Source organism: Mus caroli, unplaced genomic scaffold (genome assembly GCF_978045245.1).
Source record: "Mus caroli unplaced genomic scaffold, Mus_caroli_1 scaffold_2, whole genome shotgun sequence".
NCBI classification, from domain to species: domain Eukaryota; kingdom Metazoa; phylum Chordata; class Mammalia; order Rodentia; family Muridae; genus Mus; species Mus caroli.
In genome coordinates, this window is record NW_028227257.1 from 54,778,393 (window position 1) to 54,806,124 (window position 27,732).

General features: G+C 43.1%; 1 protein-coding gene across 1 annotated transcript in view; it reads left to right on the plus strand.

Moving 5' to 3' along the window:
* Fbn1 (fibrillin 1) overlaps positions 1-27,732 on the plus strand; it is a 208,934-nt gene that overhangs the window by 139,935 nt on the left and 41,267 nt on the right. Inside the window, exons 24-42 of the mRNA XM_021156745.2 lie at positions 1,369-1,596; positions 3,041-3,166; positions 3,288-3,416; positions 4,240-4,365; positions 4,453-4,578; positions 5,732-5,854; positions 6,735-6,860; positions 8,172-8,297; positions 14,569-14,691; positions 14,840-14,962; positions 16,369-16,494; positions 18,398-18,520; positions 20,175-20,297; positions 20,611-20,775; positions 22,526-22,594; positions 22,689-22,814; positions 23,441-23,563; positions 24,214-24,372; positions 25,366-25,437. Of these exons, the coding sequence (XP_021012404.1) occupies positions 1,369-1,596; positions 3,041-3,166; positions 3,288-3,416; positions 4,240-4,365; positions 4,453-4,578; positions 5,732-5,854; positions 6,735-6,860; positions 8,172-8,297; positions 14,569-14,691; positions 14,840-14,962; positions 16,369-16,494; positions 18,398-18,520; positions 20,175-20,297; positions 20,611-20,775; positions 22,526-22,594; positions 22,689-22,814; positions 23,441-23,563; positions 24,214-24,372; positions 25,366-25,437 (2,442 nt within the window). The remainder of the gene's footprint in view (positions 1-1,368; positions 1,597-3,040; positions 3,167-3,287; positions 3,417-4,239; positions 4,366-4,452; positions 4,579-5,731; positions 5,855-6,734; positions 6,861-8,171; positions 8,298-14,568; positions 14,692-14,839; positions 14,963-16,368; positions 16,495-18,397; positions 18,521-20,174; positions 20,298-20,610; positions 20,776-22,525; positions 22,595-22,688; positions 22,815-23,440; positions 23,564-24,213; positions 24,373-25,365; positions 25,438-27,732) is intronic.

Below are 27,732 nucleotides of genomic sequence, written 5' to 3' on the forward strand. Positions count from 1 at the left end.
ATCTAGTCATCCCATCCCAGTAACATGGAAGAGACTTGAAGTCCTCAGAAGGATGCCCCATGACTCTTAGCTGTTGTATCTGTCTGACTCCTAGTGTTATGACTGTCAGTGTCTTGCTGCTTAGCCTTTGACTCTGTAAATGATGTCACATATAGTACATCTCTGATGCTGAATCAGACTGAAGAATATCCCTGATGAAGACTTTATGTGCTTACAAGGCTATCAATACAGCTGAGGAATTTTGATCATTTACAAATGAGAACCAACCTTCAGACATAGAATTTGAAAGTGTTTACAATATGGAACAGAAGGGAAGTTCAGAGCTCTGAGTCTTTGGTAACTAAGGATATCAGCCAATCCAAACCCAAATCTTTATTTATTTATGAGGGACCTTGTTCAGAAGCATCCCTCTAGAGTCTCAACTGAAAGACGGAGTTTACCTTAAATTACCTGCCTCAGTCTGTGAAACTTGGACATAGGGCAATTCAAATGCTTCAGAGAGATCTTTTTTAAAAAGACACTGGGTAAGTTGAACACTTAAGTAAATAGTCACAGCCACATTGTGAAGGCAAATGGGAAGAAAAACACACGTGAATGATACTTTGCAGTTCTTGGGTGCATAATCTTAGCAGGGCATCAAGATGCTTCCTGAGAGATGGGCATTCAGCAAGTGTGAAGATTTGGGATCAGGCATAATGATTTTACTAAGAAACAGTAAGTTGAAGAATAGTCCCAGAATCCAGGTCTTCTGTCCCCTGGTCTGCCAGCCTCCTTCACAGTAGCTTAAATTTGGGGCAGGGAATAGGCGTGCACACACACACACACACATTGAAGTAAAACATCTTAGAAGAATGGATGGCTTTCGTTTGCCATTTCCTCTTTTATCTTAACAAGGGAAGCCCTCTTTCCAGATTAGTGGTCTGCCATGACAGAAATGCAGTAAGTCCAAGGCCATAATGTTTGAGCAGTAGGTACATTCCAGCAACAGAGTGAGTTTGCTCCTAGGAAGGAGATGCCAAGATACCATGGAATGCACACAGTGTTGATGAACATGGCTTTACAAGGAGAAGATGCCCACACTCAGCAAAGTGGCACTTTTCAGTCATTGGCTGCCTATGTAAAACTATCAGGAAATACCAAAAGTTGGAAGGGAGCCTTTCTTAAACAGGACATTTAAACATGTCCGAGGAGGAAGAGGATAAAGTCTTCATTAGCTGGAATACCTACCACATAATCCTGGTTTCCAACTGGAGAAAAATGTAGTCATGGAATATAGCAAACTAGGATGTGTTGTATTTTCCCTAAGAAAAGTTGGTAGCTTTGGACAGTGAAGAGCAGCTCTCCTCAGTCTCCTGCCCTCTCTGACAGACATCCGCCTGGAGACCTGCTTCCTCAAGTATGATGATGAAGAGTGCACCTTGCCCATCTCTGGCCGCCACCGAATGGATGCCTGCTGCTGCTCTGTTGGGGCAGCCTGGGGAACAGAAGAGTGTGAGGAGTGTCCGTTGAGAAACAGCCGGGAGTATGAGGAACTCTGTCCCCGAGGACCTGGGTTTGCCACAAAAGACATTACAAATGGGAAACCTTTCTTCAAAGGTATGTACGGTGCTCCTTGTGGCTGCTGCTGCTGCTACTGATGATGATGGTGGTGGTGGTAATGGCGGTGGTGGTGGTATTTGTGTGTGTGTGTGTGTGTGTGTGTGTGTGTGTGTGTGTGTGTGTGTGCAAGATGTGCTTACTCCTGTGTGTGCACATGAAAGTGAGAGGCTAAAATGTGAGTCTTCCTCTACCTTATTTCTTGAGACAGTATCTGTTTATCTCTTACTGAGCTTGAAGCTCATCATTTTTGGCCAGTTAGCCATCAGGCCCCCAAGGTCTTCCTATCTCCATCCTCTGTCCCCAGCACGGCGGTTACAGGTAGGTTCACAGGGCCATCCCTGGATTTTTTATGTGGATGCTGAGAATTCAAAGTCAGGTCTTTGTGACTGTGCATCAAGTGCTTTCCCCAGCTGAGCCGTTGCCCAGGCTCCTGTTCACCAAGCATTCTGATCAGGCAGAGGCCAGGCTGCTGTTCCGAGTGGAGGATTTGACAGCTCAGTTTTGCGTGCTACCTCTCACGAAAGGCTTTGGAGATCTGAAACCTCATTCTCGAATTCTTCAAGACTGAATCGAGTCAGGAAAATGGGAACTCAGTGCATAAACACTGCCAGATTGTCTTTATACATAAAGCAAGGGATTTTCCCTTTGTCGTCTCTCTGTTCCTTCCTTCTCTTTCTTCTCTTATTCTTTTTGTCAGTTGTTATTCAGTGAGACCGTGATCACTCAAACTATCCTGTCCAGAAAGGCAGTTTCTAGAAGACCACTTAAATTTCTCTTAAGTAAATTCAAAACAATGTGACCCACAGGCTCTGTGTGTGTGTGTGTGTGTATGCAGCCCTTTTATATTCAAGAAGCTCTCTAAATTATATTAGTGACATATAATGTTGAGAAAATAAAAGTAGCATGGATTATTTGTAAACTAAACCTCAAGTGACATCTTTAAATTTTCAAAGTCATTTTAAGATGTAACCAAGAAAGCATCAAAGAGCACTAAATGAGGGCCTCATTCTGTTGCCATGATGGTTGTGAGTGGGTGAGAGGGTGGGTGGCAGGGTGAGAGGGTATCTGGGTGGCAGGGTGGGAGGGTGGCTGGGTGGCTGGGTGGCTGGGTGAGTGGCTGTCTGGGGGAATGTTGTATTTGTCATTGTCCATGTGCTTTAAGTAGCATTTGGAGTTCAGACAATCATTGGTCAATGGTGATCACATGCTTGCCACATGTCAGGAAGTGAGCAGCAAGCTCCCTTAACAGTGTTCTCTTAAAACGTAGAGGTCAGAATAACTAGGGATGTTTGTGAAGTCCTAGCCCTGGATTATCATACATTTTTGAGATGGATATTGACAAGACCAGAAATGAAGGCTCTCCAACCTTCTGGGTTTAAGGTGAGAGATCCTAACCATTTACCCATATGCTTTTCTTCCCTGCATTTTCATGTTCCTGAAGATATCAATGAGTGCAAGATGATACCCAGCCTCTGTACCCATGGCAAGTGCAGGAACACCATTGGCAGCTTCAAGTGTAGGTGTGACAGTGGCTTTGCTCTGGATTCTGAAGAGAGGAACTGCACAGGTCAGTGTCTGCAGGGGCGGGAAGGGTGGAGTCTTCACATTTTTCCTCTTTTTCTGTGTTGTTTCACCTTGTAAGGTTGTGCCAGCCCTCATGCCACTGCTTCCTGCTGTTTTTCACACAGACATTGATGAGTGCCGCATATCTCCTGACCTCTGTGGCCGAGGCCAGTGTGTGAACACCCCAGGGGACTTTGAATGCAAGTGTGATGAAGGCTATGAAAGTGGCTTCATGATGATGAAGAACTGCATGGGTGAGTATGGGAAGCCAAGGACTGTGAGAAGCCTGCATTCCTCACAGGCCATGTCCCAGGCAGTTCCTGCTGTCCAGTCTTCTGACCAGGGAGGGCAGTCTGTGGCCAAAGGAGACTCATATAGGAAGGCACTGAGGGGCTAACAATCATAGGTGACTCCATGGGCAAGCTGTGAGACCCTGAGAGATTTCAACTTTCAACACCTGACACAGTTGAATTGAAAACAATTCAGATGTAAGCCATAGCAGGAGCCCCGTCTTGGGGTGTCTGCATCTCAGTTCTAGAAGACAATGGTGACTACCTTACCCTACCTTAGCTTGGGTTCCCTGTGAATATTCTGAGAAGAGATTCCTACACACAAGCGGTGGACTTAGGTTCATTTGTTTAGATTTTGGTTTGTTTGTGCTTTGTTTTGCTGTGGATTTGGAAGAAGTGTTTTGAGGGAGGAATCCCTCAGAGTGGCAGAGAAGATAGTATGGAGTCTGGCTGTACTGCAGCAAACTCAGACCCTATAGGGGGCTCTGGAGGGGAGAAGGGCACCGGGAGTTGCCCTGTGTTGATACAAGGTCAGGGTTTTTTATTTCCAAGTCGGTCAATTAGGATTCACTGTGGATTGCTTCTAATGTAGGAAAGTGTTGTGGCCTCTCACCTCCCAAGCTCTTGAGTGAGATGGACATCCCTTCTCCCCGAAGGGAACTGATAAGCCATCAGTAGCCAGGGTTCCCAGCAACTGGGGGCTGGAAAGGGGGACTGCCTGGTAAAGAAGAACAAGGTACCATCTTGAAGAACAGCATCTTCAACATGGGGCATTTCCGTTTTCCAGATATTGATGAATGTCAGAGAGATCCTCTCCTGTGTCGAGGAGGCATTTGCCACAACACAGAGGGAAGCTATCGCTGCGAATGTCCTCCTGGTCACCAACTGTCCCCAAACATCTCTGCATGCATCGGTAAGGAGCTCTTTTAGAACACGTGTGCGGGGTCAGTTGTTTGATTCAGACACTTACATCTCTATGGTGTTCTTTGTTTCTAAACAGACATCAACGAGTGTGAGCTGAGTGCGAACCTCTGTCCCCATGGGCGTTGTGTGAACCTCATAGGGAAGTACCAGTGTGCCTGCAACCCGGGCTACCACCCGACTCATGACAGGCTCTTCTGTGTGGGTAAGTTCCAGCCTTCTTTCTATTTCACCGTGCATTCTATTTCATCTCTTTGTAAAAGCAATGCATTCTGAGTTCCAGCTTCATTGCTAGATCCCTTTGCTTAATCTTTCTTGCAAGTAGGATTCTCCTAGCGGCCCACAATATTTGCACCTCACTTCCCTCTTCAGAGAAGCAGATGAATGAAAGATTCATAATCTGGTGTATGCTCTTTGAGAATGAACATAACAAACGCATGCCAAAGCCGAGCAGCCAGTGATAATTAACCCTGGGGTGAACTAAGTATAGCAAGTGCCGTGGAAAATGCAGGAAGGCATGATGTGAGGTCTCTGCCTGGCTTAGTAGAGATCATTTAAAAACTTCGAAGAGTGATCACCGACAAGAAGATCATGGAATGTTGATATCTTACCCTGAAATAGAGGCCATGTTTGGCACTCCCTAAGTATGGGTTTTTGTGGGACGAGAATTTTGCTTTGTGGTTGGTCCTCCGTAGGTCTAGTTTCCCCCATGAAGAGTGACACGGAAGGCCCTGTGGCTTTATCATGCCCAAAGTCCAAGTGAGATTGTGTAAATGCTGCCAGTGTGGGCCTGGCTTGGGGTGTACACCATGTAGAACTGCCAAGTCTTAGACGGTTTCCACCCACAACCATAAATCAGCCCAAATTCTTTTGAAATCTAGCCAAGGTCAACTCAAATCTTCAATTCAGGTTCTTGCAAAGGATCAGAACCCCAGCCCATCAAGCCTCAATTCATGTTTCTAATTGAATCAGTGACCAAGAAGATTGCCCCAAGTGTAGACACAAAAGAAGGTGCCTCTGTCAGTCTTTATGTGCTATACTGGACTACCCGACACTGGCTAATTTATAATGATAGAAATTCATTGCCTCATAGCTCTGGAGGCTGGGAAGCAATGGCAAAGTGCTGGCATTGGGAATGGGCCTTTTTGCTGCACCAAAATGTGTAAGAGGCAAGAGAGAAAATAAGAATGGCCATATTCATCCATTTACAGTTGTCACTAATGCTACCCATCAATGTGCGGTTCTCATAGCTTAATAACCTGTCAAAGCACCACTCCTTAATACTTGTATGGTGGGAATTAAAGTTCAACAACAGTTTGGGAGAGGACAGATGTTAACATTGTTCTCACTTCTCTTAGATATTGATGAATGCAGCATAATGAACGGTGGTTGTGAGACCTTCTGCACAAACTCTGACGGGAGCTATGAATGTAGCTGTCAGCCAGGCTTCGCACTGATGCCAGACCAGCGATCGTGCACAGGTGAGCAGCTTCACGCTCTTCACACTTCACAGTCCCCCAAGTAGAGCGATTCCGAGGCCTGCGCTTCCGAGTGTAACAACCTTGGGCTCAAGTGTAATACCTATAGCACTTGTATAATAATTGGACTACAAGACATTTTCTTGGTTAAACAGAATTTGGAAAATTGCATCATGAACTTAATTTGGTGCAATTCTGAGTGTGTTTTCTGCATCAGCCCTATGACCTGAGGATTTGTGAGCCTGCAAAACCTCAGCCTCTATCCAAATCTACTGAGTTAAAAAGCCCTGGGCAATCCTGGTGATCCATGTGTTTGGATAGACGCTGAAGTTTGAGAGCCTCTCTCCTAACTTATACTGTCTTACTACCTGATGCTGGCTGAGCCCAGCAGGCAACAAGAGGTATAAAGTAGAATGCGTGACTCAGACTTTGATTTTGCCTCTGGTTTAGAAGAGAATTTGAACCTAAGAAACACACTGATTTTATTTGACCTTAAATCCCCCCCACACCCCCCCACACACAAAGCCCACCTCTGTGTAATCTGACTATCCAAACAAAGGTTGAAAGTAGCCATTTCTAACTGGACAATGATAAAATATGGTTCATAATCATTTTGAATTGTGAATTCATATGATTAAATTCGTACCAATAGTCTTTTAGGCCAGACACTGAGAATTTTGTGATTGGCTGCCTCCTCTGTCCCTAGGATAACCTGATAGGGTAATCTTTACAAAGCTTCGTTTAGATTTAGGGTTAGGAGATGCTCATGTTATACAAGTGGGCTGAATTTTGTTACATTGGGTCAGTTTATACTTCCTTACTGAATAATGGAGCCAATGTCAATATCTATATAACAGGTAGCTGTTGATTTTCCTCTCCTCAGACATTGATGAGTGTGAAGACAACCCTAATATCTGTGATGGTGGCCAGTGCACAAACATACCTGGGGAGTACAGGTGCCTGTGCTATGATGGGTTCATGGCATCTGAAGACATGAAGACTTGTGTGGGTAAGAAAGAAGGCAGTGTCATCTAACTGCTCAGTGACCGTATTGAGAAACTGACAATAGAGACCAATTAGGTCATAGTTCCTGCTTCCTCTCCTGCCTGATAACTTTCTTATTGTAAGCTGGCTGTTTTAAATTTCACCTGGATTAAACGCTGGCTATCTCTGTGTTCTGGAAGTATTGTTGAACTTTGAGGATGTGGTTTGGTCATCTGGAACCAGGCTGATACTTTTTACAAGTCGTACTTTTAAGCAGCAGTTAGCTGAGAACAGTTTTTGCTGTATTGTTGAGGCAAGACCCTTCTGGAGGGCTGCTCCATTCCCTGTGAAGTATAAGGCTTTCTAGTTCAGTTGTGGGGAAAGGGTACCATTGTTAGTCTTCTGTGAATGTGGAGGAGTGCTGCACTGGACAGCGCGGCCCCAGGCCTGGGTAGTTTGTTTCTGTGCGTGAGCAAGCTCACCACTGCTCTGAATATCTGCAGAAGCCTTCCTCTCCTGACTTACCCAGGCCAGTGATGTTATCTGGTTCTATGGGGTGACCTCTTCCAAAGTCCCAGGCTGAGTTTACTCTTCAATAATCTGAGAACAATGCCGAACCCAATTTCTTTTCTTTATCTTAGGAATCACTGTGTTTTTGTTGCCTCGTATCCAGGGCCTAGGAAGAGTTTCTCTAGCTGTTGTTCACTTTTACTTCTGAATTTCTTTTCAGTTTATTTCTGATGAGAAGGTCATTCCCTCTTGGCCAGAAATAGGAGCCTAGGGTGGGTTATGAGCACATCTATTATATGGGCAGATGTTTGCCTACATGTATGCCTGGGCACTGCATGCATGACTAGTTCCAGTGGAGGTCAGGAGGGGACATCAAGTCACTTAGGATTGGAGTGAGTGGCCATGCGTGTACTGAGAATTGAACAGCCAATGCTCCTAACCACTGATCCTTCTCTTCCCATAAATTGTAGGCGTCACACAGTCAGAATCACAGTAATCTTCCCACGGAGAATGATGTCTCCTAGAGAAACCACCCCATAAATGAGCTTCTATTCATCAAGAGTTAGTGAGTGTACTCACCACCCGATAACAGGCAGCTCGCACGGGTAGTCAGCACTAACACATGCCAGTATGAATGGAGTCCCTTATATTTTTTTTCTGAGAGAAAGCATCTAAATATAATATTTTATAATGTTTAGTTTCCAAGATTATTTTTTAGTGAAAGTGTCCCACCTTTTCTTAGTTTTTATCATAGTTCTTTTTCTCAGGGAGAAAATATCCATTACAGCAGAAACTTGGACATATGAATTGTATCTCTATCTTACAGATGTCAATGAGTGTGACCTGAATCCAAACATCTGCCTTAGTGGGACCTGTGAAAATACCAAAGGCTCGTTCATCTGCCACTGTGATATGGGATATTCAGGGAAGAAAGGAAAGACGGGCTGTACAGGTATCCTTTCTGTTTCATACTGATTGAAAATGTGCCAAGTAACTAAGAAACTGCCCTAATAATTGTAATTTAACACCTTTTTAAACTTACATTTTTAACTGTATTGTGGCTATTTCATGTTCCATAGTTCCTCAATTTAGCCTCTATCCCTTTGAAACTTTCCATGCTTTATTAAAACCAATGTAAATGAAGCCTATCCTTCTATCTGTGAAAATAACTGTGCACTGTGTTGGATACGTGAACATGATGAATGGTGTAATCTTTATAGGTTAAGAATCATGCTTTCAAATCACATTAGTGAGCATGCTGCTTCCTGAAGATTCATAACTGTTTGTCAGAGCAACCTTCTTTTGCCAACACTTCATTTTGCAACTAAGATTGCTTTTGAAGTAAACGCCCTGGATTTTATCTGTCCTTACCAGTCCTCAAGTTAGAGTGCTTTGGATACACTAACTTTTTAGCCTAAACAAGTCTTTATCCATGTGACTTAGCTAATGGCATAAAGAAATTGAACTATTCACAGTTTTCTTATTTGTTATCAATAGCACTTAAGAAACCCTTACGCAACATTTTCAGGCTATCATATTAAATACCAAGTGGAAGAAGCTACTCTGTGCCATGACGTTGTTTCATAAGTATTTAGATGTAGTCTTCAAACATGAAATAATGAAATTAAACACATGCAATGGTAGACAGTAACATTTTACTATAATAACTTATATTAAAGATACAGATTGTGGCATATGACATAATTTAAAACATCATGGTGACCTTGAATGGTAACTTTACTTTAAAAACATTGAAGAAGTAATAGGCTAGGTTTGAATTCCAAAAGTTGCTTGGCAAGGCCCTGTGACTTAAACATTAAAACTGCCATAGTGGCAGCTTAATAATGTATGGTTCCTCCTCTTAATTGTATCAGTGTATTTCAAGAAAGCATCAAAATATACTTATGAGTTATAAAGTGACTTGTTAATTGTCAATCTTACTAATACATGGCAGTAATGTTATTGGTGATTCAAAGATGACAGGATGTCCAAGTCATTGAAAGAGGCATAATACTGAAATTCTTTTATGCTCCCTTGTTGCTTCTCACAGAAATCCTGGCTAGGGGTCCCTTCTGGTAAACAGGAGCTCATCCACATAGATGCTAAGGTACAAATGACTCTCAGGTTCAACATTTATCATCAGCTTCCAGTTTCAATATAAGGCTTGCTAAGGGATGGTGGTCTGGCATCGTGAAGAGGAGGGTAAACTAACACTGCTGCATTGTAATGAATAAAATAAAACAAAACAACAAAGCTCACTGAAGTTCAGAGGGCCGTGATGATCATGAAGAGACAGAGTCTCTGGGAGAGTCTTCATTGACTGGAGGCAGAGTCTGTCGAGCTCCACTTTCCAAAGTCCATTTAACTGGTGAACATGCAGCTGGTTATTTTAGGTCTTTCACCATGAACACAGGTTATGTCCATGCTATTGTTGTGTCATTACAGGTAGATATGATAGATATGATGTACGGGAGCTTACTGCTATTTCAGATAACATGCCTAGAGGCAACGTGAAGTCTACTGAGACCTCAATATAACTGTTTGCCACACATGCATGAAAATCCATCTTTAAAGGGAAATTTTTTATAATTGAATCTGCAGAGATGCAAAGACTGGGGGGACAGGACATACTCATTGTGGGCTGGCTGAGTCAGTGCCAATGTGACAGTACAGAAGTCACCTATTAGTAAGCCCAATGAACAGAAGTATACCCAGAGAAACACTGTTTTATTTTGTTTTGTTTTGTTTTCAGAAGGGCTGATACCTTCCTATTTTTTCAACTGCAGTTTAAAATGACTTTTCAGTTTGAGAATATCCAGCCAGCACTGTAGGAAAATGCCTCAAATTTTGTGAGCAATATCACAGTAGAATAGTTTATGATATTCATGTCTGGAAGAGAAGACTCCTCGATTGACTCCTCGATTGTGTTCTGGGTTCTCCCGCTGGTCTGTGATCATAAACAAATCAGAGTCATCTGACTTTAACCAGACAACCCCCTTGGGCAAAGAACTCTGCAGTAGCCTATGGGAGGAGGGGCTGCATTAGGGTGAAAAGAAAAGATCCCCTGGGAATAACCCTGTTAGTAGCAGCCAAAGGTATCACACTGGACCGGAAATGACTTACACAGACAGGAACTGGCAAGCCTCACACACTTGAAAACATATTTTTAAAAATCAGCCAAAATGTCTTTTTATTTCACGTAACTAGGTCTCCTTCAGACTGGTTTCAAGTCAGTATTACTCATAGCTTCGAGCACCGTCAGGTCACCTTGGTGATGGTCCCGTTAAGGAGGAGTGTTTATAATGTCCCAGACAACTAGTGTAAACTGAGATACTTATCTTGCCTATGTGGATAAGCAAGACACACTACAAGTAACAGCAAAAAGAAATGTCGCAACTCTGTCATAGCACACACACTCTCACACACACATGCACACACACACACTCACACATGCTTACACACACACCACATACACACACATGCTCACACATGTACGCACACACTTACACATGCATATACATACCACATACACACGCTCACACACATACATGTACATACCCACATGCACACACACCACATACATGCACACCCTGCTTATTTGGATAGATTTTTAAATGAGTACCCTGGGAAGCAATTATTAAGAACACATATGCTGTTTCCTAAGGAGGGACTTTGTTTCATGAGAACTAAAATCACCCTCTGGGCTCTATTACAGCTCCGTCTAAATATTTCAGCTCCCTTGTCATTACTGATTGTTTCCATTTTAACAAATAAACATGTTTTCTTCTCCCAATCACATCAGCAGCGTTAAGAATCCACCCACTGACTCGCATTCCCAGCCCACACAGATGCTAAGCATTTCATTTTTTTTTTCTTCTTAAGCTTTGTCCAAACTGTGGATACTGCTGAAGGGAATGTCTGATTTAATGGAGAGAGAATGTGTGTTTGCTTGGAACCTAGGACGCAGATCCTCTGTCTTTGGCTTAAGTGGGTGGGGTCACAGCTTTCCTGTGACCTCTGCTGCTCATTCTAAGTAACTGTAATGGGAAGAAGATAAAGTCATTGCCGGGTGCCACCCAAGTGGGTCTTCACTTTCACAAGCTAATTTTTAGAACCTACCTGACATCACATGATCACTTAACTAGTGGATAAAATCAGAATTGTTGAAAGAGCAAGATTTCCTTTCACATGAGAACTGTTTCTGGCGGGTCTCAGAGTCCTATTCTTCCATGCCGCAGCCGGTCAGTTCCTCCTGCTTTTCTTATCACCACTAATTTTCCTCCGCTGGCTGTCAGCCTGTGGAAACTCCATGGGTGTTCTCTTCGGTTAATAGTCTTGGCTCAAATTTTGACCTAAATTAAGAAATCCAAGTAGCACTTGCATTTAAGCTGTCATGCCCTCTTCCTCAGCCCTTAATTCTAGAGATTGCTTATGTGCCAGCACACGGGCTCAGGATCCACGGGACGGATGCTATCGAGGGGCAGAAAGACAGGCGTTTGTAGGTGACAAGCTCTCTCTCTGTATGGTGGCTGTGGAGGCTACAGAAGTTCAATATGCATCTCGTACCTGTGTGGCAGATTTGTGGGCATAGGGAAAGTCCTGCCACGGAGTCTGCTTGCCGCTCACCCTTACCCTTCAGGGGGGCCCTATACAGAGGACCTGTGTGAGCCTTTGTGACAGAGGACCTGTGGGGTTAAGAAGGTTGCAGTGTCAGCCTGAATTTGAATTTCTTTGCTTTGCTTGGCTTCCACTTATTCTGAAAAATGAATTTTCTGTCTGGAGCAAACTTGTGGAGAAAAGGGAACATTTGTACAGAAAGAGACGTTCTTGGCAGACCTGTGCCGTTTCCCTCATGCTATTGAAGAGCGTTACAGTGCTGTGCTTTTGTTTGCTTGTTTTCCTTATGGCTCAGTTTCCCCTCCACATGCCCAAGTTTGCCATGGAAACAGTTAATTAGCAAGAGTCGTTGTGTGCCTGAGTGTGTGTGTGTGTGTGTGTGTGTGTGTGTGTGTGTGTGCGCGCGCAGGCATCCATACTTACGCTAACGCTGTTAACTCCGAAATGTGTTTGCACTGTATCACCTGCTCTCTTTCTCACCTGTGTCTTACTCACTGAGAACATAAGCTAGCTAATATGCTCCATTGTATTGACAACGTGAGACTTGATTATGATCCTTGAATCACTGTTCCCAGGTCTCCCAAAGCTCACAACACACACCCTCTTGCAACTAGAATTTCTTTCACCTTGAAAACATGGCAAAATTTAAAATATTTTCTTGGATTTTAATTTTATATTAAATCTTAGTAATAGTGACTAAAGGAGATTCCTCTATCAAAAGAAGTACCCATCTTAAATGCAAGATTAAGGGAAAAGGTAAAGGGGCATATGAAAATAGTGGTATCTTTGACCACTAGACAACTAGACAAAGGAGAAAAAAAGGAGATAATTAGGGGTTGAATATGGTCCAAGGACATGATATACATGTATGAAACTATAACCAGATCCATTTTATACAGTGAATATATGCTAATAAAGAGAAGACTGGAGAGGATTATATTGCAGATTGATAGCCTCTGATTAACTGTGAAATTATACTTAGTAAAAGAGATTTATGGATGTTTATCTGAGTTGCATCAACATTTAAGTCTTTAAAATAAAGTTTAAAATAAAACTGAAGTTACTAAACTAAGGATCTTAGTTACACATCCCTGTCCCAAGGGAAGTGTCTGCAGCCAGGGAAACCAAGTCCAGGCTAACCCTAGCTTTGCCTTTTACTGGCTGTGGGGTCTAATCTCTGCCCTCTCTGAAAATTTAAAAATCCCAAGACAGAATTCTAGTCCTTTCTACTTAAAGTCTGTCTTAGTTCTGTATCCATTACTTTTCTTGTGGGAATGGAACACCCGATAGAAACAACTGAGGAGAAAGAGGATTTATTTTGCCTTGTGACTTCAAGGGACATTCTGTCATAATGGGGAGGGACGACAGCTGAGCAGCCATACCTGTGGCAGTGGTTTGCAGGATGGCATGTCTTCACTGGCCAGGAAGCAGGTGTCATCCTGAAGCCTGGCTTGAGTGCTCACATCTGCTGCCTATGCCATGGTACCAAGGCCTTTTGACCTTCCCAAACAGCACCACAGCTGGGGAGCCAGGGCTGCACACAGGAGCCCATGTGGGACACTTCACACTCAGGCCCTAGCCCTTCTGGAGTATCTGGAGCAGCTCCTTCATTCCACCAACAATTAGTTGCCAAATATTATGACAAATAAAAGAAGGAAATTAAAACAGAACTCCACAAAAGTTATGATTAGTGTATTACCTTCTGCAGTGTGGGACTACCATGCCTGTGGACATCTCTGTTGGTGCTATGGAGTCTATTAGACAAGCCTGGAGAGGCTTGCTTTTATAAACACCTATGTGACATTCAGCACAATTATCCCTACACTGGCCTTCTTTATTTCTGGGAATGTGATGGGCTCTCTTGTCCAGTTACTTAAGGCTCCCAGTCATGAGTTCAAAGCTACGAGTCTATGTTGGCCTGCCCTATGACCTCTGTCAGTTCATGTGACTGTTGAGACCACATTAAAATTTACCTAAACAACTTGCTGTGATCATTAAAAATAATTCTTCCCTATGTGTTTTCATGTCACGATTATCAGTGGCATCACAAAAGAATGTCACAAAACCTGTCATCGTTGTATTTTGTGCTTGTTCCTAAGAATGGAGAAATTTAAAATTGCTTTTGACCTTTTACTAACTTGACCTAATCTTGTATTTCTTAATTCTGATGAGAGTCCTCTCTAGGTTGACTTGAGTTTTACATGAAATATCCAAGAGTGCAGTGTGCTGCGAACTCTTAGGAGGCCAGAGAGGAGTGACTGCTGTAGTGCCTTAAGCAACATATTCTGCGTGTGATTGAGATGATAATACCTAAAATAAGAAGCTTCTAAAAGTAAAACATAATGGAACAGAAATAATTTAAATTTAAGAGTAAAAATACCTTATACCAACCACAAATGCAATGACCATGTCATTCAGCCTTTGTAAATTAAAAGGCAAAACTGTCTGGTAGGGAGCTTAGCATCTGTGTGGATACTAAGTTGTCTGTTACGCCATAGTGAGGATGGGAGAGAATCCACTTTTGAATATTTGTAGGTCATTAAAAAGTCCCCCTCCCCTAAAGCTTTTGTGCCAAACATTTTCCTAAAGCGCTGGTTACTTTTCAGATATCAATGAATGTGAGATTGGAGCACACAACTGTGGCAGACATGCTGTATGCACAAATACAGCAGGGAGCTTCAAGTGCAGCTGCAGTCCTGGCTGGATTGGAGACGGCATTAAGTGCACAGGTAAACTGGAAAAATAGCACAAGTTATATTCATGAGCTACATGGATCAGAAACACAGAAGTATTCATTTTAGGAAGTAAAATGTAATTTTTACATTACTCAATGTAAATATCATGGTGTTGCTAATGATTTAAACTTTGTTCTTTAAGATCTGGATGAATGCTCTAATGGAACCCACATGTGCAGCCAACACGCGGACTGCAAGAACACCATGGGGTCATATCGCTGTCTCTGTAAGGACGGCTATACAGGGGATGGCTTCACCTGTACAGGTAGGCTTACTTTGGAAACAACCATGTAACTCTTGTTGGAAAAGCACACTATCCCATATCAGACCAACAATTCTTCTTGAAGACTGGGGCATGCCGGTCAAGTAACAGTAATATTTTCTGTATTCCCGTGGAATCTAAAACCTTGGAGGCAAGTCACCAAGGAGACCTCAAAAGCCAACACACACACACACACACACACACACACACATATATATATATATGTATATATATATATACATACACATGGACATACATACATCTACACATATACATTTGTATGCACATATGTCAATCCATATAATGGCATCACTATTCTAAAGCAGGTCATGTCACCTTTTATGTGTGTTTTCCTTTGTGTATCCATACCTGTTTCTCACTGCTGCCTTGCTATCCCTATCCAACCCAAGGATAAGTTTGCTCTAGGAAGATACATAAGGCCAGCAATGTGGTGTTCTGTATGAGGAAACAATAAAGGCTCTCACCACATCATTCCCATCACTGTATTAGCAGAACAACAGTTCAGAACTGCTCTGTAAGGCTTTCTCTCACTTTATGATATACTCACAAAATCATCTGTCTTCCTACCTCTAACTAAAAGTCACAGAATAAGCATAAACTTGCAATGGGAATTTAAATATGTATGATTGCAGGACTATGTGACTTCATTGTGCACGTGCATATCAGCAAAGACAGTACTTCTTGTGTCAAGGACATTGGCCATAAAGTAGTATGACTATGTCACCCATACTTTTAAGTCACCCATGTGACTTGGAACATCGACCTAAATTAATTAAATGAATCAACAAGCACTAATTTCTCTCTGGCATTATGAAATTAATAATAAGCTGTCTAGTGAGTACAAAAGAAGCTAAGGACAACTGAGTAGCTTGCTGAAATTCACTGAAAGTTTTATTGTAGCTCAAATCATCTCTGTCCAATCCAGGAATGTTTTGTCTTATTCCCTTGGAAAAAATATTTGAATTACACTCATTTGGCATCAGTGCTTCATATGCTCAGAATTTAATGTTTGTGAACTTAGTGCTCCATTTCCTCTGTGACCTCTTTGAGCTGAGCATGAAGCCTGAGATATGGGCATACTCTGTGACATGTTCTTTCAGGTCTCAAACATGTCCCTTCTGTGGGTGAAAAGATCTGTCTGAATAATGAGTTTGACTTAATATTCACATTGCAGCACTAGAAGCGATTTAGCATTCAGAGTTCTGAATCTGTACCCAATACTGCTGCATATTCAATATTGGCCAAAAAGAAAACCAGTGGGTTTAAATTTATCAAACGGAGATTATGATGAAGTACAGTTGGAACTTGGCAGTTAGAAAAAAATTACAGCACCTGGGGCATTGGAAATCGCTTGACTGCAAAAGCATAGCCTGTGTTTCTGTCTGCAGACCTCGACGAGTGCTCCGAGAACCTGAACCTCTGTGGCAATGGCCAGTGCCTCAATGCCCCTGGCGGGTACCGCTGCGAATGCGACATGGGCTTCGTGCCCAGCGCTGACGGGAAGGCCTGTGAAGGTAAGCATGGAGAAGCTGTGAGACTTGGTTGTTCACACATCACTGGATTTTTCCTACTTTAAACCTGAAGTGTGTCTTGTCTTCACATTTAAGCGTTGGTTTAGTTGGCAGAGCTGTATGATGGTATTGTCAACTACAGAGGATCTAGAAACACCTAGAGTCAAGCCTCCAGGCATGCCTTGAGGGAGCATCTAGATTAGGTTAACTGAGCTAGAGTCATCCTAACTCTGCATAGCACCTTATTATATGCTGGGCTCCTAGATTCGATAAAATAAGAGAAATCAAGCTGAACGTTAGCATTCACCATTGTCTGCTTCCCAACTGTGGACATAATACATAAAGCTGCCTCATGTTCCTGCCACAGCCTGGCAGGGCTTTCCTGCCGGGAGCATGCATGATCTAAAAGAAACACTCTTGACTTTGCTACTGTTGGGGGAATTTTTGTCACACCAAGACAAGGAACTAGTATAAGGTTACAATACCTTCAGGCAGACCACTCCTGTTTATGCAGAGAAAATCTGGGCCAAGTGATTTGCACTGTTACACCATAGGACAAAAGAGACAACATGCGACCATGTATACTTCATCTAATGCAATTCGGTTACTCCTACTTCTGGAGGGCGGGGATCTCAAAGGACAGATCCCCTGGTGTTCTGTTTCAGGGTTGTCTATAAATACAGAAGCACGGCTGTTAATTTCTGCCAGGCTTTGGTTTCTAGAAGTCAAGGATTCCAGATAATAGCAGCAGAGAGTTGGCTCCTTGTGTGGAGTAATGTCCTAAGTATATCTTAGAACATTCTCTAAATATCTCACACATGTAGACACAGAGCGGGATTTGCCATGTCCCTGGAGGAGAATTCCCTGGAATGGTTCCACTTGCTTTGGTCTCTCAGCTTCAAGTTCTGTCTTTCTGGGAAGTACTGGTCAGACAGGAAGCGTCCTGGGAACCTGGTGACTCAGGATGGATCCAGTTAGGAAGCAGCAGATTCTTCTCCTTACTCACACTTGTCAACTCTAAGTACACTGTCTTCATTGAAAGTAATTGGGGATTACAGTGAGCTGAGATGATTTCGGGAGAGATAAACAAATGATAAGGACTGACAGAAGTTGAGGCAAGGCCCCAATTTGTGCATTAGCCAATAGCAGTTCCTTATTAAATGGATATGAACTCAGACTCCTCTTCAGCTGTGCCCTACATACTCATTTCTGTATTTTCCTCACTTACGGAGCCCTTGGGGGTCCTTTATCCTGTTCATGTTAGAAATGCAGCACTTACGCAAAACTTCTGAGGCCTTGCTCATGAGCCTAATGCCTTGTTTGCTTCTGTACCCTAAACCCAGGGGAAACAGGTACTGTGCCACCTATGGTGACAGTCATGGGGCAAATGTTGCTTCTCTTAAAATTTACAGGAAGGTTTTGTTGGTTTGTTTGTTCTTAGTGTAAACTATCACCGACAGAGTGGTCATGCCTAGTTAAAGCAGTCTCCAGTATGAAAATAAAACGTGTCTATTCATCACACAAGCAGAATATTTCGCTCTGCGGTGTGTAGGTCTCTTGTGGACCTCAGCAGGCATGCATCCCTATCTTGTTCTATTTGGCTCCTGATTACAACAGTAAGGTAAATCTATATAAAATACCACAAAGAAGATTGATGGCTACCTCGAAAATGTACAGCCTATGGCTTAGCATGTGATGGGCCCCAGGAAACAGAGCCTGTCACTAGCAAGGCTTCTGTGTACAGACAAATCCCCTGAAAGTCTAGGAAGCTGCCTATGTTGATGTCAGGCAGACTGCATTTTCTTAATGCTGATATCCATTGCCTAATTTTATTGGATGGCTTATTCAGTAGAAATTTAAAAAAATAATAAAATAAAATTGTCTCTTTTTGTAATCCTTCCCCAAGATATCGATGAGTGCTCCCTTCCAAACATCTGTGTTTTTGGAACTTGCCACAACCTCCCCGGCCTCTTCCGTTGCGAGTGTGAGATTGGCTACGAACTGGACCGAAGTGGTGGAAACTGCACAGGTAAGGTATCATGGATGTTAAGATGGGCTCCCAGGTATCCCCAGGGATGCTGTTGCTTGGGCATCACCAGGATCACACAAGCTACAGAGGAAAGCAAAGGAAGAGTAAGGCATTAAGAATCAAGGGTTCATTTCTCAGGCCTGGAACTGATGAGAGTTGAGTATACAAAGGCAGGGGACATGCCTGTGTGTTTGGGCTTGAGCTTGTAGCTCCAGAGAGAAGTTTCTGGGGTGCTCTAGCTGTATGGCTTCCTTCCAGTTCCTTCTCTGCTTAAATACATCCTCAGAACCTCCTTTCAAAGGCCATGCCCTGAAACCTCCAGTTGGCTCCTTTTACCCTTCCGATGCAGTACCCACACCTTTCCATCCATGCTCAGGTTCTGACCTGAGTATCAGAGTGCTTGATACATAGGGGCTGCCCGTGCACTTATTTTGTGTGTGGCAGTGGTTGGGGGTACAAGTAGATGTTAGGTGTCTGTGCAAATGTACATAGAGGCCAAGAGTCAAGTTTCCAGTGTCTTCCTCCGCTGCTGTTCACTTCATTTGCTGAGACTCGGTGTCTCCTTGAACCTGGAGCTCACTGATTGGCTGAGTTGGCTGGCAAGAGTTCTGAGATCTTCCTGTTTCTCCTTCCTCCTACTCCTAGGATTATATGGGTGCAGAAGATCTCAAGTTGTGCCCTCATGTTTGCAAATACTTTGCCCCACTGACCCGTCTTCTTAGTTCCATTTAATACAGGAGTCTATTTTTGTAGCGAAAAGGACTCCCAGGGAACACAAGAAAAAAAATTAGAAAAATTATAGCTCCCAGCAGGCTGCCACATAGCTCTCTTTGGTACCAAGAAAAGTCATGCTGACAGTCATGGCAAGTTTCTCTCTTAGACCACCTTCCTACTCAAGATACAGAGAAAGTAGGTCTCATCCTGGAGGATATCGGCATTTTCAGACCATGGGGAACACCCCAGGACAAGCATCCCAATTCCCTAGGCTGTCTGCTCCAAAGCCATTTATCTAGTTTGGGGTATTTCTTAAGCATTAAAAATAGAGTAGAGGGTTGTACAGGGTTAGAATTTGTCAAAAAATCCATGTCCTAAATCTCTGGAATGTTGTACATAGTTTTGGAATGGATGCCAAAAGAGAAATAACTGTTGAGTCCAGCATCTGGGCGGGGAGGGACTCTTTATGAGCTTGAAGAAACACACTAAGCCTCCCACATGTGTGTGCAGAAAAGACAGCAGAGAACATCTGCTCCCAAGTGTTCTATGGGGCATCTTACTCTAATTTGACAAAATAGCATGCCACACATATTAAATTGTTCTTATAAACCTATATCTGAAATTTTGGTTGACCGAGGTCAAAACAATGTTTTGCCATTAGTTACCTGGCCTGGAATAGCTTTCTTAGCTTCAAAGTTACATTTTATTCTGATGACAAATTCAAAGGGTAAAAGTGTTCAGGGGTGGGGGTTGGAGCAACGGCTATATGACACAGTTCCCTGCCGGGGAGGTGCCTTTCAGAGGTGGAAGGTTGCATCACTAGGCATAATGGAGGAATTGATTAGTTCTCGTTAGGAGCCCTGAACTAGCTGCTACTGCCATTGGTGACGTCATTCCACATGGGATGCTGGGTAATTCTGCCCATTTGTTTTGGCTGTAGATGTTAATGAGTGCCTGGATCCAACCACCTGCATCAGTGGAAACTGTGTCAACACTCCCGGTAGTTACACATGCGACTGTCCTCCAGATTTTGAGCTGAATCCAACTCGTGTCGGCTGTGTCGGTAAGATCCTTCAAAGTTTCCCCAGACACCTACTGTTTGTTATTTTAAAACCATCACTGAATATTCCATTTCTTATGTTTTCAAAAGTAATAGCATAAAAATGTAAATATTTCTCAAACACATTGTATGCTTTGAGCTTTCTTTTCTGAAGGAAAATGACCAATATATATTCTTGGACACTTTCAGCTTCCTAAGTACACTTAAATTAAGATTTTTTTTAAAAATTACTTTGAGAAACAAGTTTGACTCTTAACCCCTCTTATGCCTCTAACAGGAAGAATTTGCCTGACACTTTTTTATTTGTGTATGATAGATACTCGCTCTGGAAACTGCTATCTGGATATCCGACCCCGGGGAGACAATGGAGATACAGCCTGCAGCAATGAAATTGGAGTTGGTGTTTCTAAGGCTTCCTGCTGTTGTTCACTGGGTAAAGCTTGGGGAACCCCATGTGAGCTGTGTCCTTCTGTGAACACATGTAAGTAGACATCCTCCATCTTACTACTCCTACAACTACTCCTACATATATCTACTGCTCTGTTTCAGTCCAGCTCTCTCTAGATCCATAAAGGCAAAGCCACTACTGTCTTCATGTGTAGGATAGGAAAGGCAGATTAATCCTGTCAGTCCAGTATGTGGGAGCCCAAAAGGTTCTCTGACTTGCCCTGAAAGCTTATGTAGGTCAGGAAGTGTCTTCTGTCCTAGTAAGAAGTTAGAATACTTTACTATTTCCAGGGCAAGGTTTTCAAGTATATGTGAATGGGATTTTCAGAATTCAACTTGAAGGATGTAAAGAATACACCTCCTTTAAAGAAGGGCTTCTGTCTTGTACACTTTGATTTAAGCCAGGAGTGGCCAGTCTGGCCAAAGTCAGTGCCTGCTGCTTATAGGGTATATTGGGATGAACGTTGGTTCATTTCTTGGAGAATGGTCATTTATTTACTTCTCAAAATATTTGTCAAGTAAGTTGAGAGTAGAAAGCCAGCGTTCTGCCCTCTAAGAATGCACAGCCATTAGGTAGAGTGGAACACAGACATAAGAACTCTAATTCAGCACAGGCCTCAACCACAGAGGAAGAAGTATAGGCTTGGAGTCACATTTGACAGAAAATACACACTAGGTTCAAGTTGGGACTCTTTGAGTGGTGGCTGTGTGATCTTGGCCAGACTAGGGTCTTAGAATATTTCACCCAGCACAGCCTGGCTGGCACAAGCTTCTCTTTCCTCTTCAGAGAGAGAGAGGGTTTAGTTACAGATAAAGGTGGGTGCTGACCACTTTGCGAACTTTTGAGCTATGCATTGAAGAAGAACATGATGTAAGTAAGAAGACACCCGAAGGAGGAGCAAAATAAAAGTAAGGAAGAAGACAGACACCCAGTGCCATTGATATCAAGAGGGCAAACCCAGATTAGGATTTGGAAATATGGAATTCAGCTTTTTAGAATAATAATGATTAGCAAGAAGTCACCAGTTCAAACTAGAATGGGAATTTGAACATATCTGAATCCACGTGCTTTTAAAAAGCCAGGGCAAGGGCCAGGCACAGCAAGACTTTGATAATCATGAAAGAACAAGTCTCATGCTCTTCAGGATGATATTATGGGTGGGTCACTTCATTTGCATTCTGAGGCATAGCACTGGAAGAAATAATTATGTAAATCCTTATTGCTTGATGGAGAAGTTATAAGATGCTGGAAAAAATTAGACTTGGAGGGAAATCAAGATATTAGCATCACATGTGTGACACAGAGGAGTAAAAAAAATATCTAGACATTAAGAATGGCAGAAGGTTGAAAACAAGAGCATAGAATCTCCTGCACTCTTTGGAGAGAGTTTTAGAGACACACTGACAGTCATTATTAGGGCAGATGGGGACACCCAGGAAAGAATACTAAATACAACCAAAATGGAGTGAAGTTGGCAGGAAACAAAAATGGAGAGGGACTCTTTCTTAATAGGCAGTGATAGACAATAGAGAATAAAATATTTTACAAGAATACACAACCATAATAACTGGGTTTCCAAGATCAGTGCAGTGGCCTTATGTTTGGGGAATGGCCCATGCATGCTTAGATAGATAGATGTTTGATTGCTTTAAATGGGTAAACAAGAGCTGAAGATTCTGGAAAGTTAACACTTTCAGTCATATGTGCCAGCATTTCTCCTGAAGATATTATTTTAGAAGTTCTAGATTCAAAGGAACTCATGTGGAACTTCTTGTTTCAATAGCTGAGTATAAAATTCTTTGCCCTGGAGGAGAAGGTTTTCGTCCAAATCCCATCACCGTTATATTGGAAGGTAAGGGTTTCTCCTTTGTCTTAACACGAACACCTTTTGGATGCCCTCAGTTTCGTTCAAGTCCTGAAGGCATGCGTTGTTTTCATTCTTACAGACATCGATGAGTGCCAGGAGCTTCCAGGGCTGTGCCAAGGGGGGAAGTGCATCAACACCTTTGGCAGCTTCCAGTGTCGCTGTCCAACTGGTTACTACCTGAATGAAGACACTCGAGTGTGTGATGGTAAGAGATTGCATGCAAGATATGTTACCTCAAATACTGAGGACTGAGCAGCCCCTCTCCCCCAAGTTCAATTTGAGAACAATTAGCCCAAGGACTGTGGTAGGGGATAGGGAGTGAGGAGACTCCATCTACATCCAGGATTCGATGGACCAGTTAGGGAAGAGACCTCTTCCATAAGAATTATTTGAACATCATGGTGTTTAGGTCTGACTTAGCGCTCAGACTCACGGTTAACAAATATTCCTGTGATCTGCCTTGTTGCCGGTTGCTGCTGGCTGCAGTCTAGATTATATCTATGAACATAGGAACTATGTCATTATCTTTCTGAGGTATACTTGACAGCTATGATTTTACCCCATTTCCATCTCTCAGTGCTTTGGGGAACACCGAGGACTTTTTTTTAAGCGTTCATATCAGAAGGCATGAGCTGCTTTGAAAACCTTCTTGAAATTTAACCTAGAGAAGAGATGTCCACAGGCTGAGGACCTGCTGTTCATACCTGGGTTTTAGGTCCTCTGGGTAGAAGCTTTGCTCCTTACTGTCAACATACGCACTGACACTGAGCATCCTCCTGTTCCAGAACACTGTTTCCATGGTCGTGTAACACTTTCTCCTTTGGATTATAGATGTGAACGAATGTGAGACTCCTGGAATCTGTGGTCCGGGGACATGTTACAACACTGTTGGCAACTATACCTGCATTTGTCCTCCAGACTACATGCAAGTGAACGGGGGAAATAATTGCATGGGTGAGTCCGAGTGTACCTCAAGCATGTGGGCGTGGCTCTCGCCTTCGAAGTCCAGTCAAACAACTGGTGTTTGCTGTTCTGCAGAGTGATTGCCTCCTTTGAACTGTTGGAGTGAGATACAGCCCGCCTCCAACATGCTCATGTAACCTGTAGATTTGGCATTTTTATCGCTGTGTGTGTGGCACGGGGCAGTTGAGGGTTTTCTTTAAAATGTGAGATTGGAAGATGCCAAACAGTTTAATGGTACTTCTTTCGTTTTGACTTATAGGTGTGTCTTTTTACAATTATATTACAGCACTGACCTACAGCATTAAAACATCCTGAATCGGAAATAAGAGACTCCCTGCCAAATAGCAGTGGAGGATTGTTACGAGGAGAGCGGGTGGAGGGCCGTGTAAAGTTTGCTAATGCTGCACTTTGTAATGACCTCATCCTGTGGCACAGAACAGCGGGAGTGCCTTTCTCCAAGTACCTCGCTTGTATGGCACTTGTAGCGGCATGGGTAGCTGAGAAGTTGGGTGCATGACAGTTTTCTACTCTTATCATAGCTGGATTACCACATACCCTTGCCTTTTGAGTCTCTTCTTGTGCTCTGCTGGGCTGTGGAGATCCCATGGGATCACCAGGTCCCTTGCTCTCCTTTCTTCTAGACATGAGAAGAAGTCTATGCTACAGAAACTATTACGCCGACAACCAGACCTGCGATGGAGAACTCCTGTTCAACATGACCAAGAAGATGTGCTGTTGCTCCTACAACATCGGCAGAGCCTGGAACAAACCCTGTGAACAGTGCCCCATCCCAAGCACAGGTGACAGTTCGCTTCCTGCCTACCATCATGGTAGCTCAATCAGCTAGAAAAAATTGCTAGAGAAAAATCAGCCCTAATAAAAAGAGAAAAGGTGTGTTCTTTAGTTTCAGAGAGAAAACTTGACCTACCAAGGTGAGCGTTTATTAACCTTTCAGTTGCCTTTCAGTCTCCATGTTCTGTTCTAGAGTACCTGAGCATTAAAGTAATATAAGGCCTGTATTTAGATGTATTTAAGAATCAAACTTTCAGTGTATCCTGAATGTGGTTTTGGTGAGAAAGTAGAGAAGGATTGAGGATTGATGCCAGGGCCTCACACACGTGAAGCATAGATTCTTACTTCTGAAGTGCATGCCAGTCCTCTCAAGGCTGTTTAGAGGGTCTTTTATCTAGAGGTTTAAAATTATTTCATCTTGGGCTGGTGTGATGGCTCAGCCATTAAGTACACTGACTGTTCTTCCAGAGGTCCTGAGGTTCTTCCTGCTGGAAAACCAAGTGACAAGAGTAGTTAGTATATTTCCTAATTTATATCCAAAGTTGTAACCAGACCAGTAAATTCAACATGTCACAAAAGAATAAACATTGCTAGCATTACTTCAGAGTTCCCACCACATAATTAAAACACTGGGAACATCAGAGAAGTGAATATGATAAATAGATGAACTTTTTTAAAAAATTTAAATCTAGTCTTGGGCCAGGGAGAAAGAAGGCTCTGTGTTCGAAATCGTTTGCCACGCAGCTGCAAAGATCCAAGTGGGCAAGTTGGATCCACATGAAAGTCAGACACAGCCACCAGGGTGGAGGACAGGGAAACCTGGCTCTCCCTCATTGTCAGCTGGAAGGCCATTTTCCTTCAGTGTCTGTGTCCCAGGCAATGTGACATCTGCATGTTTTCTGATGGATACATTTTCATAAATGTTTTAGTCGGTGTTTTCCTCTGTGGGTGCATTCTCGCTCATTCCTGACCCCTATGCCGCCTTTGTTTAACTTTTGCAGATGAGTTTGCTACCCTCTGTGGGAGCCAGAGGCCCGGCTTTGTGATTGACATTTATACCGGTTTACCCGTGGGTGAGTTGTAGCCTGTGTCCTTGTGAGCATGGTTAGGGGGAGTCCTCTGCTTCTGCATCTGTGTTAAAAGTGGGGTGCATACACACCATGGTTTTCCTTGGTTTGCTTTTTCCTTTTCTGAGAAGGAAAGAATGCTAATGAGGCCTCAAGCTGTTTTCAAGAGATAGATGTCTTTACTGCTCGTGACTAAGGGGTCTAGGAAGCTTTTCAAGAAGTAACCATCAAGCTTAGTGAATCCGGCCCTAGGTGTCCACAAAGGGAGGCCAGGGCCAGCTGACATTGCATTTGATGTTAATTACCTGATTTTTAAGTGTAACATGACTTTCCAGTTCTTTTATAAAGATTGGTTAACCAAAGCCCCCTTGCTTATCAACTCTATCTCTCTTGGCCTCTCTTTGGGTCTCTTGCTTAGAGAATTTCATGGCTATAAAAGCCTTTTCAATATGAGGTCTCATGTGGAGCTTAAGCCGACCCTGTGGTGGGGTAGTAGCTTGTACTAGATTCAGAAGCGCCATGGGTTGAGGAGCGTTGCACGAAGGTTAGCCAGCATAGACTGTGCCCTTGTGGTTTAGAAGCAAATACCACCAAAGTCCGTGGAAGCTGATGCGGTCTCAAAGTATCCTCCTTGTGGTGTGATTTATAGCCATCCTTAGATGCCCCCTAAGCCTCGGCGACTGTGTCTGGTAGCAGACACCACGGCTTGCTTTGTCTTGCCTTATTCCTAGTAAGTAAAACTGAAATCCACATCAGCCTTTCCAGTGACCTTGTTTAAGAAAACAAGGGCCTGGTCCAGCAATCAGCAGGCTTTCTTAGTGCCAAATCCATACAGCTCCACAGGCCAGTCAACATCCAAAGAAACTTCATGGTCTGGAAAGAAAAACTGCTAAATGACATTGGCATGGAACACCTGGCCTTTGCTGCTCTGTTTTTCTCCTTCCCAAACATCTTTTAATCTGTCTAGAATCTGTGATTGGGAGTTAAGTGGCCTCTAATGGTAATGGGTCTCCATGGGCAGTCCAGGCATGTAACCCAGCAAGACCTGGCCCCCACAGTTGGCAATCAGCAAAGACTTGAAATGGCATTAGCGCCATCCACCAGCAGACCTGGGAAGACCTCCAGTCTCCCCGTCCAACTTCCTTGCTTTCCAGTGGAGGAGACAGAGGCCCAGAAAAGGGAAGGGACTCACCCAAGGCCACCTAGCTAATCAGTACCAGAGCTGGAACCAGAACCCAGTCCTGACTCACAGTTTTCTTGGCTTCTAGTTCTGGGCAACTAGAAACATGGTATTCACCAATGTACTTACTATTACCAAATTCTGTCATGACAAAATAAAGGCTTATTCTATTTGAGCTTATAGCCTTCCTCTGAAAGGTTTTAGAACTGTTGGCATCTAGAGCCCATTCCTGTGTGTCTAAAACCATATAGCATGTTTATTAATCTCACCCTAAAATACGAACATCTCCAAGTGGAAATAAAATCAAGACAGGAAAAGAAAAAGAAAACATTTAGTAATATCCCTTTGTCGTGTTGTCCTAGCAGTGACTGGGGATTTGACTCGGTCTGTTTTTGCTAAGCTGGGTAATAACACATCATTTCTATTTAGAACCAACAAATGTGTGTGACCCTATTTCATGCTTTAATGTATACTAAAAGAGTGATTCTAAATTGATTTTCGTTTGCAGATCAAATGTAATTGTGATTTACCTCACATGGCTATTTAACATTAGTGCCAAAAGTCAAAATTACCTGTATTCAAAATAGTGATGTTATGAAAGTATACCCTTAGAGATTTTTTTAATTGTTTTTTTAGGTTAACATGTAAAGCCACGGGCTTTATCATAACATTTCCCATACACAAGTACAATGGTGCCTCTTGCCCTTTCCTCTCCCCTACACCCCACCCCTGCTGCCCCTTGGCTAGTTCCCTCCCTCCCTCCAGTCAGCCTCACTCCTGCTTTCTTACTTCCCTCCTCCCTTGAGATCCTTCTTTCCTGTGATCCCCTTTGTAGTTTCACAGCCTGTATCTCCCTTGCAGAAACTAAGCTGTGTTTTCCATTAAGGTGATCAGTTTGCTTTCAAACAAAATCAAACTCTTGGAAATGGGCCTTGGACAGACAGGTTGTTGTTTCAGGGTGTGCTCTTCTGCAGTTTCTGCTGATCTTATAAACCCTACCTTAGCCCAGAGCTGTCTCCTTACATCATAGGCAAGAAAATATCCTGCAGAGCCTCCTGATTGTAAGGAAACAAGTGCTTCTGTAGAAAGGCAGAAGCCTCGGGACTAGACACTCGTGAGGG